Raw genomic sequence first — 19,697 nt, 5'->3', positions numbered from 1 at the left:
AAGTGGGGGGGCGATGCGTGCCGTCATGGGCCACGCTTGAAAAATTACCCACAAATTACTCATCGCCCCCTGCTGTGAAAACTCCGCATGACTCGCCTGAAAAAGTTGTGTGCACCTCGGTGACGCTTTGCAAGGTAAACCACCGTCACAATAATTCTACATCATCACCCCCATTACAGCAAGCAAACAAAACATACGTTCTTGTGAGCCTCATAAAAATGTGTCGAAGTTTTCCCATTTTCTTTTTATCGGTCCACCACGCCTCCTCCTCCTCCCATGTGTGTAGAACTTCTTTCGCACCGTACGTAGGGCAACCCGTGCTAATCGGAGGTGTGGGAAACTCAACAAAACGACCGGTTAATGTTACGTCACTTTAAAACACTCGCAGTCACTTGGTGTAATACAGCGTTCCGCGCTTTATCTGAAGCTGCGCGCACGAGCGATAAACCTTCAGCATCGTCTCCGTCCGACATCACACACGGACGGCACAACTACACACACACGTACAGACTTCTCTGCCAATCCACCGCTGGATGAAGGGCTCCCGAAGCCGCGGTTAATGGCTGTTGAAACAACGACGCGATTTCTCATATCTTCTGTTTTATTTGACCATTTAAGGCCCACGTTTCCAAATCCGGCCCCGCCTCTATCCCACCAGCAGTCGCCAGGTCGCGGTGTGGTGAGGTCAAGTGTGGGTGGCTTCTCTTCCAAGACGTCTGGCAAGCGTGCAAAGGTGCGGTGAAGCTATACGTGTACGGTGCTATTTCAGGAATATTTTTATGGTTTTTTTTTCCTGGATTTTCTGTTTGCGCATGCACCAAGTCACTTTAAGATGTTTTTCTTGTTCGTGTTTTTGTTTGTTTGTTGCGGTTGCACCCGATTCAAGAGCCCAATGGCTCACAGGGCTTTACCAAAATAAATGAAACTGAGAAACTCCTCCCTCAAGAGGGCGCTCTCCGGGGCTCTCCCCGGTGGAGGCGATTCCGTCAGCAGTGGCGCGAGTTGACCAGCTGCGGTGGTGCACCTTTAAGGGCCGTCCATAAATGACGTCACGCGATTTTGGACAATTTTTTGACTCTCCCCCCCCTCTCCTTGCCACACGGCGTCACAAAAAGTCAGACCCCCTCTCAAATATGACGTCACAAAGCGCTGCGATTTGAAGCATGGAAATATGATTTAAAGCTTTCGTGACTGCAGGGATTCATATTCTTGGTTCTTTCGGTAAAGTCACCACGTAGAAGGGAAACAATAAAATAATACAAATATAAAACAATTAAATTATCGCGACGTTTCGACTGCAACACAAGCAATCATCATCAGGTGTGAACACCACAACTGTGGTAATGATTGCTTGTGTTGCAGTCGAAACGTCGTGATAATTTTATTGTTTAATATTTTTATAATTTTATTATTTCTCTTCTACGTGGTGACTTTACCGAAAGAACCAAGAACATGGCAATATGGTTTCAAAATGTAAATATGGTTTTGGGGGGGGGGGCAGAGCTTTGTGACGTCATAATTGAGAGGGGGTCTGACTTTTTCTGACGCCGTGTGACGAGTGGGGGGAGGGGTCAAAAATCGTCCAAAATAGCGTGACGTCATTTATGGACGGCCCCTTGTGCCCTGCACACTGCTTCGTCAGCGGTGTTGGTGGGGGAGGGGTAGGGAGGGAGGAGTCACCTCGACCAGGGGGAGGGGACAGGAAGAGGAGCCACGCCCATCCGGGGGCGGGGGGGGGATCATCCCCCACCCGAAGAGGGGGCGTGGGGGGGAGGAGTCATCCCCACCGGGGGAGGGGGAGTCTCGCCCACGGGGGGGGGGGGGAAATGAATGACGCCTACGGGGGGGTGGGGGGGGTCACCCCCTACTCGGAGGGGGGAGCGGGGGGAGGAGTTACCCCAATGGGGGGGAGGAGAGTCACGCCCACGATGGGGGGGGAGGGAGAAAGTCACGCCCATAGAGGTGGGAAGTGGAGTCACACCCACGGGGGGGAGGGGGGAATCACCCCCCACTTAGTAGGAGGGGGAGTCGGGGGAGGAGTCACCCCCACTGGGGGGAGAATCACGCCCACGGGGAGAGGGGGGGGCGGAGAGCCACCCCTACCCGGGGGGTGGGGGGGGTGAAGTTACCCCCACCCCACGTGCGGCCTCTTTTTCCGGCTTCGTGACATCCTGGGCGTGGTGCGGGCAGCAGCAGCAGCAGCGGGGCTCAGGGACCACACGACAGAGACCCCAACACCCAGCAGGGACAGGGTAAGTCTATGGTGGCAGGCTGTCTGCCACAACGTGCGGCTCCTGCTATCGCTGACGTTATTCCTTCAAGCGCCACCGTCTCAACGTATTTCACGCGCACGATGCTGGCCTCTTGAAACATCGAGCGATTTTTTTTTGTGCGCGCGTGTGTGTCGCTCCCAAAGTGAGAAAAGTTATGCACTGTACAAGGGGTGGTCCAGATGTCTTGTGTCCCCCCCCCCCCCCCAAACTTAGTTCTCTAAAACTTAATATATATTTTTAAAGTAAGCTTTATTTGAAACGCAGAAGTGAACATGCAAAGGGTAAACATGTTCGGGGTCAATTAATTGGGGTGTCACAAGACGTCTGGGCTACCCTGTGGAGCGTTATTTAGGAGCGGTGGCATAGTGGTTAGCGCACTGCGCTCGGACTGTAATCCGGCAAAATGGGGCTTGGATTCGTGGCCACTGCAGTGGCGAGTGATGTCCCAACGCGTCCACCCACCAACAACCATCACCTCCCATGGCCAGCGTAGTCAAGTATGGTGAAACATCTCCCCCCCCCCCCGTCCTAACGGAGACGGGTGTGGCTCGGCCTTCACCCACCCACACCACCCACACACCCACCCACACCACCCACACACCCACCCACACATCCACCCACCCGCACATCCACCCACCCACCCGCACATCCACCCACCCACCCGCACATCCACCCGCACATCCACCCACCCACCCGCACATCCACCCACCCACCCACCCGCACATCCACCCACCCACCCACCCGCACATCCACCCACCCGCACATCCACCCACCCGCACATCCACCCACCCACACCACCCACACATCCACCCACACCACCCACACATCCACCCACACCACCCACACATCCACCCACACCACCCACACATCCACCCACACCACCCACACATCCACCCACACACACCACCCACACACCACCCACCCACACCATCCACACACCCCCCAGGCGTGAATTTACAAAGAGGCTGAAAGCCATTGTGTAACAGCAACAACATTTCATACGGGTCGATACCCGGGTTGAGTGAGCGTTGACTGCTACGCTGGGTATTTATGTTTTTTGTACAACTTAAAATCTCTAATAGGCGCGGGGAAATTATTTTGAAAGTGGGCTGGCAGGTAGCCAAGGTCGGTGTCCACATAGCTATCTGGGGTGGCTGGGAGATGTGGAGCATTGTGTATGCCCCCCCCCCGGCCACCACTGAATCTCGGGCAGATATTCGCTTTCCTCCGCGGGGCGGGGGGGCAGTTTCCCGAGTCGCGCATTCACAGGCTCCATAAAGATGTGGCTCTCATCACGGCTGAAGTTGCGTAAAAAAAAACGGCCTCATTCTGCTTGGCCGTGCGAAGCGCTGCACGCCGTGAAAACAACAACAACAATAAGAATGTCGGCGTCGCAGAGGACAAGTTGAGGCTCAGCCCTGGCATTGTTGCTCTCGCGCTACTGCCGCCGACGGAAGCGCCTTCGCGAGAGATCCAAAGGGGCGCAATTTGGCCTACTCTTCCACACCGGCCAGTCGCCGCTGGAACGAGGTGGGAGTACCCCCCTCCCACCCCGCCACGCTTCAGCCGGCCACGCCGACCTGCCGATCGACTCGCCGCGATGATTGTGTGCGTTTTGACAAATGCAGCTCGCTGGCCGAATCGTCATGATCCCGGGCCAACGCGCCACTGCAAGTTTGACCTTTCAGGCGGCCCGGCTCGTGTAACCGACCCCTCCTATGCGACTACGCCCACACGCCGTGGTGCGCCTGTGTTCCGGTGTTGTCGCGACGTGTGCAGATGGCGCACTGTGTGAGCAAGGTGGAGCTGAGCGTCTCGTGCGACAATCTCCTGGACAAGGACGCGGGCTCCAAGTCGGACCCTCTGTGCGCCGTGCTCTTGGAAACGGGCGGAGCGTGGGTGGAGGTGACTCGTCGGCACCGTCGTCGCCTCCGTCGTCACCGTCGTCGCCTCCGTCGTCACCGTCACCTCCGTCGTCATCACCGTCATCACCGTCGCCTCCGTCATCACCGTGGTCGCCTCCGTCATCACCGTCGTCGCCTCCGTCGTCACCGTCGTCATCACCGTCGTCGCCTCCGTCATCACCGTCGTCGCCTCCGTCATCTCCGTCGCCTTTGTCACCGTCGTCGCCTCCGTCATCACCGTCGTCGCCTTCATCATCACTGTCGCCACAGTAAACTCATCATCGCCACCATCACCATCGAATCGTCATCGTAACCCTATCATAATTTCCATCATTATCGTCGCAACCATCACCTCCTCACACCGTGTCCGTCATGGGGGTTGTTTGACCGTACTTCACCAAGCTAGTCAGTGCGGGTTGGTGAACGGTGGGGGAGGTGGAGTGGGGCCCGTGGCAACTTCAGATTTCGCTGTCCGCCGATGTTCAGTTTGCAAGCGCAAGTTCGCGTTTTAAGTCGATGTGAACAAACGATATATATTTCATGGACGCTGGTTCGTAAGTGCGGCCACTTGTAAGTCGAGGACTGCCTGTACTCTAAATGCACGTTGATCCTCAGTGTGGAGGGAACATTTGGTAGGACCCGGAGAAAAATCCACGCGGCCATGGGGAAACTCCAAATATACAGGCGTCGGGGTCGGGATCGATCCCATGACCGCCTGCATATTAAGCTAGGGCGATAACGTTCTCCAAATGCGGTGCTGCACCTTCGCCTTTTCTCGTTCCATCGTTCTCATCAGATCGGGCGCACCGAGCGCATCAACAACTGCCAGAGCCCCAGCTTCTCGCAGCGCATCCCCCTCGACTACTACTTCGAGCAGGTGCAGAAGCTGCGCCTCACCGTCTACGACCTCGACAACGCCAGCGTGCAGCTGGCCGACGACGACTTCCTCGGAGCGGCCGAGTGCTCGCTGGGCCAGGTGAGGGCACGCGACGGCGGACAAGGGCTGGGTTCGAGAGCGCCGCCCGAATGCCTCCCGGGGGAACGGTGTTTGTCCTCGTGAGCTGGGCGGGGGCACCCATCGCACCGCCCAACGCATCGCCCAACGCATTGCCCATCGCACCGCCCAACGCATCGCCCAACGCATCGCCCAACGCATCGCCCAACGCATCGCCCAACGCATCGCCCAACGCATCGCCCAACGCATCGCCCAACGCACCGCCCAACGCACCGCCCAACGCCTCTGTAGAACAAAACCGTAGAAAGCCTCACAAAGTCTCACGCAGTCATGTGCGTGCGTGTCCGTGAGTGTGCCTGCTTGCGTGGGGAGCGGAAGTGTAGCGATGCATTTTGAACCCGGCAACCCGAGTTCGATGCCGGTCGGTGGCGCGTGGCCGAGCAACGGACCACGCACGTTGCAGGGGTTTGCGGATCGAGCCACCGGCGGGTCACCCCGGTTAACGCTGCAGGTGTCGGTGAACGTTGCGGGTGTCTTTTAATTAACTTGTTTCTTTAAGAACTGCTTGTTGTTGCGTTTAGTTTGTTGCCCTTGGCTACGTACGGTGCCTGAAGTTCTTCATACACACGTGAATTTAAAAAATACACCTGGGTCTGTTTTACAGTGGACCTCGATGATCCTGTGACTTTGTTTGAAAAAGAGTAGACCCCATCTTAGCTGTCCACATTTGCTCAATGTGGAAGTTAGCATTTGGTTTAAAATCTCTACATCGTAACATCGCCCCCTTCCTGGTAGACTATCCTCGCCTTGTGAAACACAGCGCCTTCGTGATTGCCTTGCGCTTATACAGGCTAGAATAAGTACCAAATGTGCAATATCAACTATTGTTATATACCGTGTTGCCCTTCTCCCGCAGCTCTGATCAGCACGATTGGTTACGTACGGTGCGAAAGAAGTTCAACATACATGTAACAACGGGGCTTATTTCAGGAGACTTCCCAAATCTGGAGGAAGAAAAAAAAACATTGGAAAGAGATGTAAAATCGCGCTCCTTGAAGCCCGCATGCTGAACCGCGTGCAAGGCAATGCTGACCCTGTTGGCCTACGTGCCCAAGCTGCGATGAAATGTCAAGCGCCAGGCAGTCCCACTTTACTGCGCTGTATACAGCAGCAACGGATTCCTTGCGCTGCCCGAACGTGGCCGAGTGTTTGTCGCGGTGCCCTCTGTTGACGGTGCATCGCTCTTGCAGGTGGTGTCGAGTAAGAAAATGACGGTTCCCCTGCTTCTGAAAAACGGGAAGCCGGCCGGAAAGGGAACCATAACGGTACGTACGCGATGACACGAGGAACGGTAACCGGCACGTCGCTCGCACCACCCCCCCCCCCCCACCCCCACACCCCCACCCACCTTTCCCCGTCCGTCCGACGTGTTGTCGTTTTTATGCCACGCGTTATTTTCGGCACGATGTCCGACGTTTCGGTCCGCGTGCTTTTTTGGGCGAGGTGGGGGGGGGCCTTCTTCACGCGTCGGGTGCTTTGGACACTTTGAGGAAGCTGCCAGCAGGTGGAGTGAAGTGTCGGACGGTAAACCTGAAAAAGGCCAACGGCGGCCCAACCCTTGAGGACGCAGAGGAGAGCCGAGCCGGATTAACCGCGGAAAAACCCCGCGCAGTAGCGCGTCCACCGATTTTAAGCGCTGTGACTCGGGTGGAAGTCATTTGTCCGTCTTCCTTCCCATGAAGGAGGATTGCTCCCCCCGAGTACCCACGGTGTGGAACGTACTCGGACACGCTGCCCTTGTTTCCAGCACGCTTGCTGATGGTGCTGTCAGTTTTTGTGTACGTGCCAAACGATTTATTTGTTTGAGCAAATGAGCCATTCCGTTCGAATACGATACCTTGATTGACACCCCGTCTGTGTCCGGATGATTTGAAATGTTGACCGAGGCAAGACGAGAAATAAACAAAATTGTAAACTACTTTTTATTTCACCAGGTAAGGCCAACTCGGCTCTATATCTCTTTTTCAGAAGCAATCTGGCCACAATTTATAGTTCAACCAAGTGGGCTTGTCGCATGGAAAAATCTACACGACTTCAGGGAGAACATGCAGACTCCAAATATGCAGCAGGCGTCAGGGTCGGGATAAAACCCTCGACCTCCTGCATACCAGGCGAGGTAGTTAACATCTCGACACCAAGGGAACTCGTCAGTGGTGGAGAGGAGCCCCCAGATTGAGTCTCGTACAGTAATCCGCCGTTTAACGCGGGCAAAGTTTCGCGTTAAGCGAAAACCGCGTTGAGCGGGGGAGTTTCTCTACTGCATCACATGTTGCACGTTAAAAAAATCGACCCCGTGTGTTTTTTATGCCTGTTTTTTTTTTTTTTACATGAACGACCACAGGTCATGGCAGAAGAGATCAAGGACAACCGAGTGCTCACCATGGAGGTGGAAGCGTCGAACCTTGACAAGAAGGTGACGTGTGGGGGCTGACATTTTAAGACAGCTAGAGGGAGCTCTTGGGGAGCTCCTGTAAGAGGGTAGATTTGACCTTCTCTTACACACCGGCCAGACGGTCTTGGAAGAGGCGGGAGAATAAACTCGTGATGTTTATTCTTCTAAATGTGGGGGGGGGGGGAGGGGGGGGGAAATCGGAGGGCCCGGAGAAAAATCCATGCGACCACGGGCAGAGAGAGACATGCTCTCTACAGGAGATTGTGGGATCACACCCACAATCTCCTGTACACCAGGCGAGGTAGTTAACATCTCGCCCACCGATGTGAGGGCACGGGATGGTCGGCGGGCTCTGTTGCCGCGCTCGTAACAAACGCATTTGTCCCGCAGGACTTCATGAGCAAGTCTGATCCGTTCCTGGAATTTTACAAACAAGGGCTCGACGGGAAGTGGCAGCTGGTTCACCGCACGGAGGTAATGAAAACGAGAAAAAGATGCCCAGCGATTTCAAGAATTCAATTACGTTCTGGCTTTGTGCAGATCGCCTCTGTGCTCGTAATCATGCCGGCATGACGTTTAATCGTTGAGGCCGGACTTAATTTTGGTTTGTGAGTTATTACAATCTGTGCGTTTTTTTTTTTTTTCACCAGGTGGTGAAAAATAACCTCAACCCGAAGTGGAAAACGTTCCAGATATCACTGCAGAGCCTTTGCAACGGTGAATTGGATCGACCCATCAAGGTGGAGTGAAACCTTTGTCCAGCTGTTCGTCCGTCCATCAACCTCTCTCTCCCTATTTGTCTATCCGTGCCTGTCTTCTGTCTGCCCACCTGTCTATTCGACTGCTGGAGTGCCAAGGCGAGAGTTTGCTGTGTGTGCGCGTGTCCGTGAGTGTGGCTGCTTGTGTGGGGAGCTGTAGTGTAGCGGTTAGCGTGATGCACTTGGAACACGGCAACCCGAGTTCGATGATTCCCGTTCATGACCACCAACGCCAGTGGCGGTTATCTGAACTTGTCCTGGGCCTGCCCTAGGTCGACTCGGCCTCAAATGAGTACCGAGTGCAGTGTGTAAACATCGCCACTAGGGAGACAAAGGCAGCCCCGGGGGCGTAAGCGCTGGCGACCCACCCCCGTCGTGTGCCATGCCGGCCTTCATAGACCCTCGCTAAACAGCACTTGCACGAAAAGTCTATACAGGGGACCTTTGTGCGTGCGTGCGTTTGTCTTTGTGCACGTTGTGCGTGCGTGCGTGCGTCACGCAGGTGGCGTGCATGGACATGGACGAGGATGGCAGCTCGGACCTCATCGGTGAGGCCGAGACGACGGCCACGTTGCTACTCAAAGCTCGCGACGGCGCGGTGAGAGATCGTGTGGCTCGCGTAACATCGCTCACCACCACCCCCCCATTGCCCCCTCTGTCTCTCGCTCTCTGTCTCTTTGTCTGCTGCGGTGTCTCCCTCCCGCTCCCCGTCTCTTCTCTGTCCTGCTCCTGTCTCCGCCATCTGCCAGGTCTCCTGTAGTGACGCTGATGACGACGGATCACATGACCTCATTGGGGAATTTGAGACTTGCATGAAAAAGCTGCTCGAAGCTCAGACGACTCCGGTGAGACGGATTTTTATTTTTTCTGTTGCTCTTGAACGTCTCATTTTCCGCACCCTCCTTACTTGCGCTGGGTGTTCTTCCTTTTTGGTGTGGCCCGGACCGCACGCAGGGCTTCGAACGCACGTGTCCTTCGCATGCAGGGCACGTGCTGCCGACTGCTTAGGCCTTTGCTTTGTTTGACGTTCTGTACGTGTGTTGAACTTCTTTTGCGCACCGTACGTAGCCAACCCCTGGCTAATGGTTCTTAACCAGTGAGCTCCCTCTCTGGAGGATACTTTGCCTACTCTTCCACGCTGGTAAGACGTCTTTTGAAGAGGTGGGATTACCCAGCTTTTTGGAAAGTTGCACCGCCGTTTAAACCACTGTGCCCGGGAGTACAAATCGGCGACCCCGAGGTGGCAGCTCCGGTGAGCTTGCCCTGCGCATTGCACCGCGGCGGCAGCAGCAGCAGCAGCAGCAGCAGCCACGCAGGGCCATTTTGAGTCTTGTCTGAAGTGACGCCAAATGTTGTTTTCTGACCTCGGCAGGTGGAGATCGACTGCATCAACCCACAGAAGAAGAAAAAGAGCAGCTACAAAAACTCGGGCAAGATCCGCTTCCGATCGGCCAAGGTATTTCCTTGCTGCATTCGGTGCAGTGCTGGAGGAGGGCCTCTCCTCCTCTCCATCAGTCCCGTCTTTTTTTTATTTTTTCTTGGTCGTTCCCGGCCTCCCCGTTCCACTCGCCATGCCATCGAGTCTGCCGGATTCCTGTCTCGCAGCATTCTTCTCGCATGACGGCAGCCGCTTGTGTCCCGTGGTGGTATTGTGTTCGGCACAGGCTGCACACACCAATGTGCGCGGCATGTCGGCACGAGTTGTGGTTAACTGCTCACTCTGCTGCATCCCGTGGCCGAGCGGATGAGCGGGGGCGGCGTTGTTGTTTTATACCGATCTTGGCTGTTCGATAGGTGGATGTCGCCTATTCCTTCCTGGATTACATCATGGGCGGCTGTCAGATCAACTTCACGGTGAGTTTGATTTAACCTTTCCTAAATCTGCCCTCGAATTTAAACTCGGCCCCGGGTTGTTATATTACAGTGGCGATTAACTTGCTTCCCACTCCCACTTTCTCTCCTCACTTCCCAGCATGAGCCTTAGGAAATGAAGAGCAATTTAATAACAGCTGGGGAGATTAAGACATGGAAGTTCTCTGTCTGCTACTCATATTACTCACTGGTCGACAGAGCGAGCCCCAGGGGGAGAGTGTTCATTTTGTGAACGAGATTGGCGATGGAAATATTCATCAAAAAAGTCGATGGCTATGACTGGTCGCCCGCAAAAACAAACACCCAAAGCAAGACTGACTGCGATGAGATGAACAAGTGTGAATGACGACTTAGACCAAGATAATTTAGCAACGTTATTCGGGACAGCAGTGCACCGAGGAAGACTGAACGTGTGGTACGCTTTGAAAGTGTCGATTTGTGTCTAAACATTGACCTGGTTTACCGAGCGCCTGACCTGACAGTATTGGCGGGGAGAAGGGAAATTGTTCGCACCCCTCACCAACATTCAACAACTAAAGAGCGTCCGACCTGAGCGCGCGACCACTTTAGTCGACCAGACTAAAAGAGAATGCATCGATGAAATCCGCAGACATTAAGCCTCGACTAAATCTCCACGGGTTGCTCGCCGGACCGAGACTTAAAGCTCCGACGAACATAAAAGTTCTGCCTCGTGAATTCTGGTAAAACGGTGACGGGGTGACGGGCGTCTCGTGCGGACCGGACACAGGTGGGGATCGACTTCACGGGCTCCAACGGAGACCCGCGTTCCCCGGACTCGCTGCACTACCTCAGCCCCACGGGACTCAACGAGTATCTGGAGGCCCTGTGGTCCGTGGGCATGGTGGTGCAGGACTACGACACGTGAGTGCTTTGGCCCACCCCCCGCCCCCTACGTCCAGAGGATCTCTGGATAGAATGCCACGTGGGGGTCCTCCCCCCCCCCCCCCCATTTAATATCAATAAAACACACAGGCCCGTTGTGGTGCATCTGCCAGTCATCTCAGTCAGTCAACCCATGGCACTTGGGTCTGTCCCGTGACCACCTGCCAGCGAGCGTTCGACACTTTACGTGGCCTTAAAATCCACGTAGCTTGGCACAAGTGCCGTGGTGATGTCACCTCCACCGAGTGGCGAATGGCGGTGGTTGTTGTTGCTACGGATTCCCGGCCACGACTTAACATTAGCGACGATTTTCTGAACCAGCTCCTAGGGCCACCTCCTCCCTTCGGTTAACTCGGCACCTGCTGCAAGTGTGCAATCATTCGCGCTGCTGGCCATACCCCCCCCCACAACCCCCCCTTGTGCACAAATGCTGACCCTCATGGGTGCTCGCTAGTGCCACTTGCCCCAATAGCCCAACAAAGGCCCTCTGGTGGATCTTTGTTTTTGTAGCCAATGCGAAAGTCAAAACGTGACTCCCTCGCAAACGAACGTGGAGCACTGCACAGCTCCATTCTAGAGCCCCGAGCCAGTGGTGGAATTTCCCTATTCCTATGGCGGGGGTCAGAGAATCCACCAGCCAACCACGGTTAACCTCCAAAGGGGGAAAGGTGTAGCCCTGCCGATGCCACTCACTCCTGGCAGAAGGTGTTTGGCCTACTCTTCCTCTTCCACGCTGGGCAGATGTCTTTGAAGGGGTGGGAGTACTCACACTTTACCCCACCACCCGTGAGTTGCCTACCAAGTCGCTTTGGTCTGCTGCTGGGTGGGCAGAGGTGGGGAGAGGGGAGGAGAGTGGATCTGAGAAACTTGCTTCAACTTCCACGCCGGGAATTCGTACCCAAGACCTCTGGATTGCAATTTCAGTTTGCTAACCAATGCATGTTAGTATGAAGGTATCCGTCGGTTTAAATATGTATTTACAAATGCGTATTTATACACATTTGTACACATTGGGGCACCGTGGTAGCGCATTGTTATCTATCTCGCCTGAGATATGCAGTTGGTCGTGCATTCGGTCTCGACCCTGATGCCCGTGTATTTGGAGTTTGCATGTTCTCCTTGTGGGCGCGTGGATTTTTCTACGGGTCCTCCACATTTTTAGAATCGTCGTGCGTTTTAGAGTATTTGGCTGCTATAAATGTCCACATGATAAGCCGCTTTGTTAGAGCCATCATTTGTGGCCAGGTCGCTTCTGAAAACGAGATAATTGCTCGGTGGGCTGCTTTGCCTGGTAAAATACCAAAAAGCATCGTTTAGTATTGTCATGCTGTTGTTGTGTGTTTAATGTGTATGTGGTGACATCGCTGTGTTTGTGCATCCTTGTGTCTGGCCACAGTGAGCTCGCACGATCTCTGCACCCCCCCCCCAAAAAAACCAAGCCGTTAAATCTGACATGAATTTAAAATTACATCAGGCCTCGGTTCAGTGAAAAATAATTAAACTTGTTTTTCACCGTTCCAGGGACAAGATGTTTCCTGCCTTTGGATTTGGTGCTCAAATCCCTCCAACCTTCCAGGTCTGGTGAAATGATGCTTTCTCTTTTGCTTTGTCCACTGCCTGACGTTGCTGCTGGCTGAAGGATAACCTGAAAAATCCTTAGGGTTTCCACAATCGGTACGAACACATTCATGCGGAGGGAGCTGGTAGAAACGTTGGGGTGCTCGGTCAATGGCCAGGGTCAACGGCGGCACCACGTAGTGTGTTCCGTAAATATGCCCTACTGTGAGGGTGGGCACAAGCCGGCGTGAGTAGGTGAAACGTCGAGTTTTATAAGGGCACCACGGGGTGACCAGCCCCTCCCCACTCAGCTCCACCCCACCCCCCACCCAGCCTTACCTCTCCCAGCCCCACCCCTCCCACCCCCCACCCAGCCCCTCCCTCCCCACCCTCCCCACCCAGCCCCACCCAGCCCCTCTCCACCCTCCCCACCCAGCCCCTCCCCACCCTCCCCTCTCCACCCAGCCCCACCCCTCCCATTTTTGGATGCACGACGGACGGACACAATAATCCCCTGTGGGCTGGTAGGAACCAGGAGGTTCCTACCAGTATTAATATTCGTTTTTTGTCTTTACGTCGGGCCACGTGGTAGTTTTATTTCGGTCGAATTTTGGCACGAAACCACACTGCTACGTGACTTCACTGTGATTGGCTGACCTGGTAATATTGTGGGGGAGAGGGAGGTGGAGGAGGGGGGAGGGGCACACTTCCCCGCTACCCCTTACACGAACATTCAACAACTAAGTGACTAAATATTTTTTTGGGTCTTTTCGTAAAGTCACGGAGATAGGTTCAACGTAAATAACAAAAAACACCTACGACGTTTCGATCGCAACACAAGTGGTCGTCATCAGGACCGCTTGTGTTGCGATCGAAGCGTAGTAGTTTTTTTTTGTTATTTTGTTATTTTCTTTGAGCCTATCCACGTGACTTTACCGAAAGACCCCATAAATGTGAATTCGTGCAGCCGCGAAAGCTTTCAAGTCAAGTTTGTAGTGACTAAATGTTTGACTGCTTTAGTTTACCGATTTAAGAGAACGGTTTAAACGAAATCCACAGACTTAAGTCGACCTGGCCAAGGGCTACGATTGAAGTAGATGATGACGCTAGGGCTTCCTGTGTCGCCTGCAGGTGTCGCACGAGTTTGCTCTCAACTTCAACCCCACCAACCCCTACTGCGTCGGTCAGTGCTGGTTCAGCCCCCCCCCACCTCCGCAAGCCGTCCATCCATCGCCTTTGTTTCGTATTCTCACGCTTGCCGTACACTCGTCTAATCGTGTTGCATTCTCTATTTATAAGAAGCTCCAGATTATAAGCTATCACTCCCCCCCCCACACACCAATTTGTGTGTGTTATCCATAGAATATGGTGTGTGATAGCCGATTTCGTTTTGAGAATGTTGAGCCACGAAACTTAACGTTTTAATATGCCTGCGGTATTAAAGTTTTACTGTCTCAGGCGGTACCCAAAGGTGAGATGTCTGGGCAGTGGGGACCTGTGGCGGTGACGAGTTGCAGCAGTAGGGCGCTCGCCACTTGTTGCAGAGGTTCGCGGTTCAAATCCGGCAGGCCACCCTGGTTAATACTGCAGCTGTTATTAACCATGTGATGCGCGTCGTCCGCTTCACAGTGTACGTTACAGATCCCGTGACGTAAGTTGGCAAGAGTAGGCCATTGTGCGTCCGGCATCCTGGTCTACAGTAGCCAAATTTTAATTGTACTTGCTGAATTCAATTGGGATTTTCCTAAAAACATTGCCCCCTGCCACCCCCCCCCCTCCCTCCCCCACACTGCTGTGAAACTACTGCAGGCTGTGTCTGTGAAACACAGCGCCTTCGTGATAACCTCGTGCTGTAAGAGTGGCACACGAAATGCCAAATGTCGCGCTTCCATTCGACGGACTGCGATGACTCGCTCGCTTGCCATCGCGCGCGTACGACAGGCGTGCAGGGGATCGTGGAAACGTACCGCAACTGCCTGCCGCAGATACGCTTCTACGGCCCCACCAACTTCGCTCCCATCATCCAGCAGGTCGCCCGCTTTGCCGCCGCCGCCCAGCAGCTGCCCACAGCCACGGTGGGTGGGCGCCGCGCTTGGCACCGCGCCATGTCACCGCCATTGGCATCACGAGACACAAAGCCACGCTTCCTCCCTCTTTGCTTAGTTCAGTTCAGTTTGTTTTGATACAGCCCTGTGAGCCATTCGGCTCTTGAATCGGGTGCAACCACAACAAACAAAAAAAACAAAAACACGAACACAGAAAAACATCTTAAAGTGACTATGTGTGACTGTGCAAACAGAAAATCCATGGAAAAAAAACCCAGCAAAAATATTCCTGAAAAAAGCACCGTACACCAACGCTGTGTGCAAAAAAACCCCAGTGGGATGCAAGTCAAACTTGCTACGCCTGCTCTCCCTCTCTGGTCGCTGTGATAGACGGAGGCCGCAGACACGGCACTGGACCCGATTATCCGCTCTACCATTTTACAGTAGCAATGGCCTTTGACGCGAGTCCCATTCCGAAATCGTACACCAGATAGACGTGAGCCATTTGGGGGGGGAGAGCTGTATGTGGGGGAGCAGGGGAGTTGTTGATTCTCAATGGCCTTTCCACACGTTACTGTCGTCGTCGTTATTTTGAGCCTGTAACTTAAGCTCGAGGCTTTTTTTTATTTTACCAGGTAAGGCCCACTGAGTTATACAGCTCTTTTTCAGAAGTGACCTGACTATCACAAATGATCGCTCAACGAAGTGGCTTTTCACGTGTAAATATAAATCGGTCAAATGCTCTAGACGCATGTTGATTTCTAAATGTGGAGGGAAAAACCGGAGGACCCGGATGAAAAATCCATGCGTCTGCGGTCAGAGGATATATGCAAACTCCAAATATACATGCATCAACAGGGTTGGTATGGAACCCACGACCACCTGCATACCAGGCGAGGTAATTAACATCTCGCCACCAGAGCGCCCTGCCCCATAATTCCCCCCCCCCCCCACCGTTCTTTCCTTTCCGTTCTAAAAAGAAGAAAAAAAGGGGCTATCGTGGAATTTCTTTTTTGGTTAGCTTTTTCCGAACACCCCCCACCTCCCCCCTTATTGCGTTTTCCGCCCTGCGCCCGCTCGCTCGCAGCAATACTTCGTGCTGCTCATCGTGACGGACGGGGAGATCACGGACATGGCGGAGACGCGCGCGGCCATCGTGGCCGCGTCTCGCCTGCCGCTGTCGCTCATCATCGTCGGCGTCGGCGCCGCCGATTTTACCGCCATGGAGGTGCTGGACGGAGACGGGGGGGGCCCCCTCCGCACCGTGGCGGGGGAGCCGGCCACACGTGACATCGTCCAGTTCGTGCCCTACAAGCAGTTCAAGCAGGTACGCCGGGGGGGGCGGGTGGGCAAACGGATTGAGACGCCAACGATAGATGGAGGCTGGCGCGTGGATAGGATGGGAGAGTGGGCGTGGATAAGGTGGGAGGGGGAGAGCGGCATGGATGAGATGGGAGACGGAGAGTGGGCATTGATTTTTATCGGAAATATTTCCAGGCAATGCTTTATGGCCTCGTTCCCACTGTGCGTTCTAACGGTTTCCTTGTGGTGTTGTTTGTGCCACTCAGATGCCAAAGGAAGCACTGGCCCGGGCAGTTCTGGCCGAAATTCCCCAGCAGCTGACCACGTACTTCAAGCAGCGCAACATGGGTCCAGCCAACGTTCCTCGCACCTGAGGGCACACACACGCACACAGCAACATACACACGTGGCACGCCACACAGCACGCAACACACACACACCCACGGTGAAACACGCGCTCGCAGTCGCACACACTTGCGTACAACATACACGTGCATGCTTGAATGTTTACTTACACACGTGCACTCACACATGCACAAGCTGTTGTTGACAGCACGGATGGCTGGGAGGGGAGTTCCAGACAACAGGGGACAGCAAAGGTTGACTGGGGACTTTGATGGAAAGCCTCGCTTGCCAGAGCGGAGGGAGAGTTAGATGAGAGGGCGAAGGTAGACAGGCGTGAGCTCATTGGAGGATGCTGAAGATGGCGAGTGTGATACTATGTAGGTTCTAGTACGTAGCTTTAACGCACCCGTATAGGCGCATTTGTTTCGATCCTTTCAGCACCCACATAGGTGTGAGGGACACCTAGCTCGCCACCAATGCGTCCTGGTTGAGGCTCCCAGAAATGTGGCAGCTTTGGACAAGGGGACGAGGATGTCCGAACGTTGTCTCGGCGATTAAGAGACAGGGCCCCCGTCCGTTGTCTGAGCAGAGCGGCGCGCCGATGTTTGTGGAAGATTTTTTTTCCCCGCGCAGCCTGATTGCTCTCTGTCGGTGATAAACATGGGATCTGTCAAGCCATTCAAATATTGATTTGCAAAAGACGGTTGACCATGTGCCGAATATTGAGTGAACCATTTATGGATAACACCACAAAAAAAATATATAGAAAATAATCGTAGGGAATGCTACTTTTTTTTCCATAGGCTCTAGATATCTTAATTTCAGTACACTTATTAAATCTCTGAACAATCTCCTTTGTATATCATGGAGCCATCACTTTCACAATATGGGGCTGCACTATCGCGAGATGTTAACTCCCTTACCTGGTATGCAGGAGGTCGTGTAGATTTTATTCTGGGTCCTCTGGTTTTTCCCTAAACATTTGGAATCAACATGCATTTCGATTATTTAGCTACTATACAGTTCCACATCGTAAGCCACTTCGTTGTGCAATCATTTGTGGCCAGGTTGCTTCTAAGAAAGGGCTACTATCTAGCTCCGTCGGCCTTGCCTGCTAAACTAGTTCAGTTTTTAGTTTACAATATGCACTCGCCTGTTGATAAGAGAATCGTTGGTCGTCAGATAATTGATGGGATATCTACGAATGGATCATCCTGTAGGTGTTAAAACTGTCACTGGGCGAGGCTGTGTTGGCCTTGGGAATAACCCCCATGTTTTGGAGGCAAATGACTGTTCTCACGTTGCACCAGGGAGATGTTGACATTCCAGCATGTATGTATGTATGTTGAACTTCTTTTGCAACATCCGTAGCCAACCGTGCTCATCGGAGGTGCGGAGGAAGGACGACAAACTGAACACAAAAAGTATAAGGGAAGCATATTCTTGGTTCTTTCGGTAAAGTCAAGTTTATTATTTTATTGTTTCCCTTCAACGTGACTTTACCGAAAGAACCAAGAATATGAATCACTGCAGTAACGAAAGCTTTACATCAAAAGGGAAGCATAGTTAAGTGTTTAACGTAGTTATATTTCCCCATTACACGCAGCCCCGTCTCGTCGAGGGGGCTGATTGAGGTTTGGCATCCCCTCCTTTTAAATTCGTATTATCAAATAAAAAAAGGTCGTTACATTCCCTTTCCCCATACGTAATGGGCGAGAGCTATATCATCAATACAAACAAAAGCAAATCGTAACGTGACGCTCTGTTTAGTGTTTAATATTTGTTTACAGTTTGTTTAGCATCGACTTCAGTTTGTATATGTCCCCCCCCCACCGTTAAGCAACCTCAGGCGATGGAGTTGATTGTCAGTTTAACACGTAGGTTTTCGCGACCAATATCCATAATACAGGTTTTTTTTTGGGTTAGATCGCGTAAATATATAGATGTATCGTCGGGTGGTGGCGGGTTTATATACACTATCTAACCTAAAAAAAAACCTGTATGGAGTTGTGTTCACACGTGTATCGTATTCTTAGGACTATAGACACTTTCCGCCCATTCTATTGTGAAGCAAAAGTTGGGGATGGATCTTCTAAATACGGTGGCTTTGTGCCATGACCAGATATGTCTAACTTTATTGACACCGTTCACAGGTTCGGGTTGCGTCTTACTTACTTTCTCGAGCGTCTTATTGTACCCAGGTTTTGCAATGGAGTTGCCACCTGTCCTGATTTTTCCCAGGACGTCGTCTTTTCAGGGGTAGTGGGAATTCTCCTGGGACAATGAAAAGTCCCCAGTTTTTGTGAGTTTTGTAATAATGTACCACTCAAGACATAGTTCTCTCCTGTTGTAGTCTTATGAGATGTTTTTCTTCCCATGACATGTCCAGTTTTTTGTACCTCGGAGCTGGCAACCGCAGTTGGTGTGAGAACTAAAACACGAACTCCTTTTTCTGGTCATAAAAATACAGGGACTCCTCTACTTATGAACGAGTTGGGGGTTCCAGAGGTCTGTACGTAAGTCGATTCGTTCGTAAGTCCAACTTTACTCCTGTCGAATCCATACACGTACGGCATGTACACTAAACACGGGGAATGGCTTTAAAAGTTGTATAATCTGTCGATGTAGATGCCACTGGTTCTTCACGTACTGCAGATGTAGATGCCACCACCGCCATCTATTGCGCGGGGCGGTTGAACTTACGACTCTCGGTCCGAACAGGCAACTGGACATACGGACAGGTTTGTTCACATCTCTGAACGTTTGTAAGTCGAATGTTCGTAATTAGAGGAGTCCCTGTATTCCTATTTGCCACTGACATGAAATACTTAGTGCGTAACATTAGCCACTTCATATATAGTGCACATTGTACGATTCATTTTTTTTACACAAATAATTCCTTTGCAAACTGAATACCCTACTGCTAGAGGTAAATTAGTTTGCATTAAGGATATAGGCTTTGTCGCAAGCAAACGCCTATGATTTCCTTCACTTCGGGGCTCAAGGTGAAAGGTAGTTGCATGCTTAGTGAACAATAAACGTATCTTCAAACAGACTCCCGACTGTTGTCCTGAACAAATGTGGTGTGTGGAGAGTGCTTAAGAAATGCAACAATGAAAATTTGACTTCCTGCAGAATATGAATTCATTTTCTTTGGTTCTTTCGGTAAAGTCACGTAGATAGAAAAATTAATAAAAATAAAGTGAATACAAATTAAAAAAAATTAAAATAAGAAACAAAAAACCACGAATGTAGACTGTAGCCTGGTGCTTAATCGGAGTGAGTGGTTATTAACCTCGGTGAGTGTACTGGCAGTCTATAATGTAGACTA

General features: G+C 52.5%; 1 protein-coding gene across 2 annotated transcripts; it reads left to right on the top strand.

Annotated features, from left to right (window-relative positions):
* The first annotated feature begins 2,094 nt into the window (after positions 1-2,094).
* On the top strand, positions 2,095-19,421 carry LOC116954101 (copine-1-like). 2 transcript variants are annotated; one of them, XM_032974537.2, is made up of 16 exons: positions 2,095-2,252; positions 4,053-4,178; positions 4,974-5,153; positions 6,383-6,457; positions 7,534-7,605; positions 7,975-8,058; positions 8,235-8,324; positions 9,092-9,187; positions 9,715-9,798; positions 10,137-10,196; positions 10,963-11,096; positions 12,639-12,693; positions 13,806-13,857; positions 14,616-14,749; positions 15,807-16,046; positions 16,288-19,421. In XM_032974537.2, exons 2-16 carry the CDS (start codon positions 4,053-4,055, stop codon positions 16,393-16,395), a joined length of 1,590 nt encoding a protein of 529 aa, XP_032830428.1. In that variant the 5' UTR covers positions 2,095-2,252; the 3' UTR covers positions 16,396-19,421. The 2 variants fall into 2 exon arrangements, with proteins under 2 accessions (XP_032830428.1, XP_032830429.2); XM_032974538.2 differs by lacking the exon at positions 9,092-9,187 and adding an exon at positions 8,845-8,940.
* Positions 19,422-19,697: the final 276 nt, after the last annotated feature.

The sequence above is a fragment of the Petromyzon marinus genome, chromosome 54, assembly GCF_048934315.1.
Source record: "Petromyzon marinus isolate PM22_M1 ecotype Great Lakes invasive population chromosome 54, UKy_Petmar_22M1.pri1.0, whole genome shotgun sequence".
Lineage (NCBI taxonomy): Eukaryota > Metazoa > Chordata > Hyperoartia > Petromyzontiformes > Petromyzontidae > Petromyzon > Petromyzon marinus.
The sequence above is the reverse complement of the archived record's forward strand: the minus strand, read 5'-3'. Positions and strand labels throughout refer to the sequence as shown.

Excerpts from the sequence above, each read along its gene's own strand:
- LOC116954101 (XM_032974537.2), top strand. The coding sequence starts at position 4,053 with ATGGCGCACTGTGTGAGCAAGGTGGAGCTGAGCGTCTCGTGCGACAAT. Across the intron at positions 7,606-7,974 it reads CGTCGAACCTTGACAAGAAG|GACTTCATGAGCAAGTCTGA; the intron begins GTGACGTGTGGG and ends TTTGTCCCGCAG. Across the intron at positions 11,097-12,638 it reads GTGGTGCAGGACTACGACAC|GGACAAGATGTTTCCTGCCT; the intron begins GTGAGTGCTTTG and ends TCACCGTTCCAG.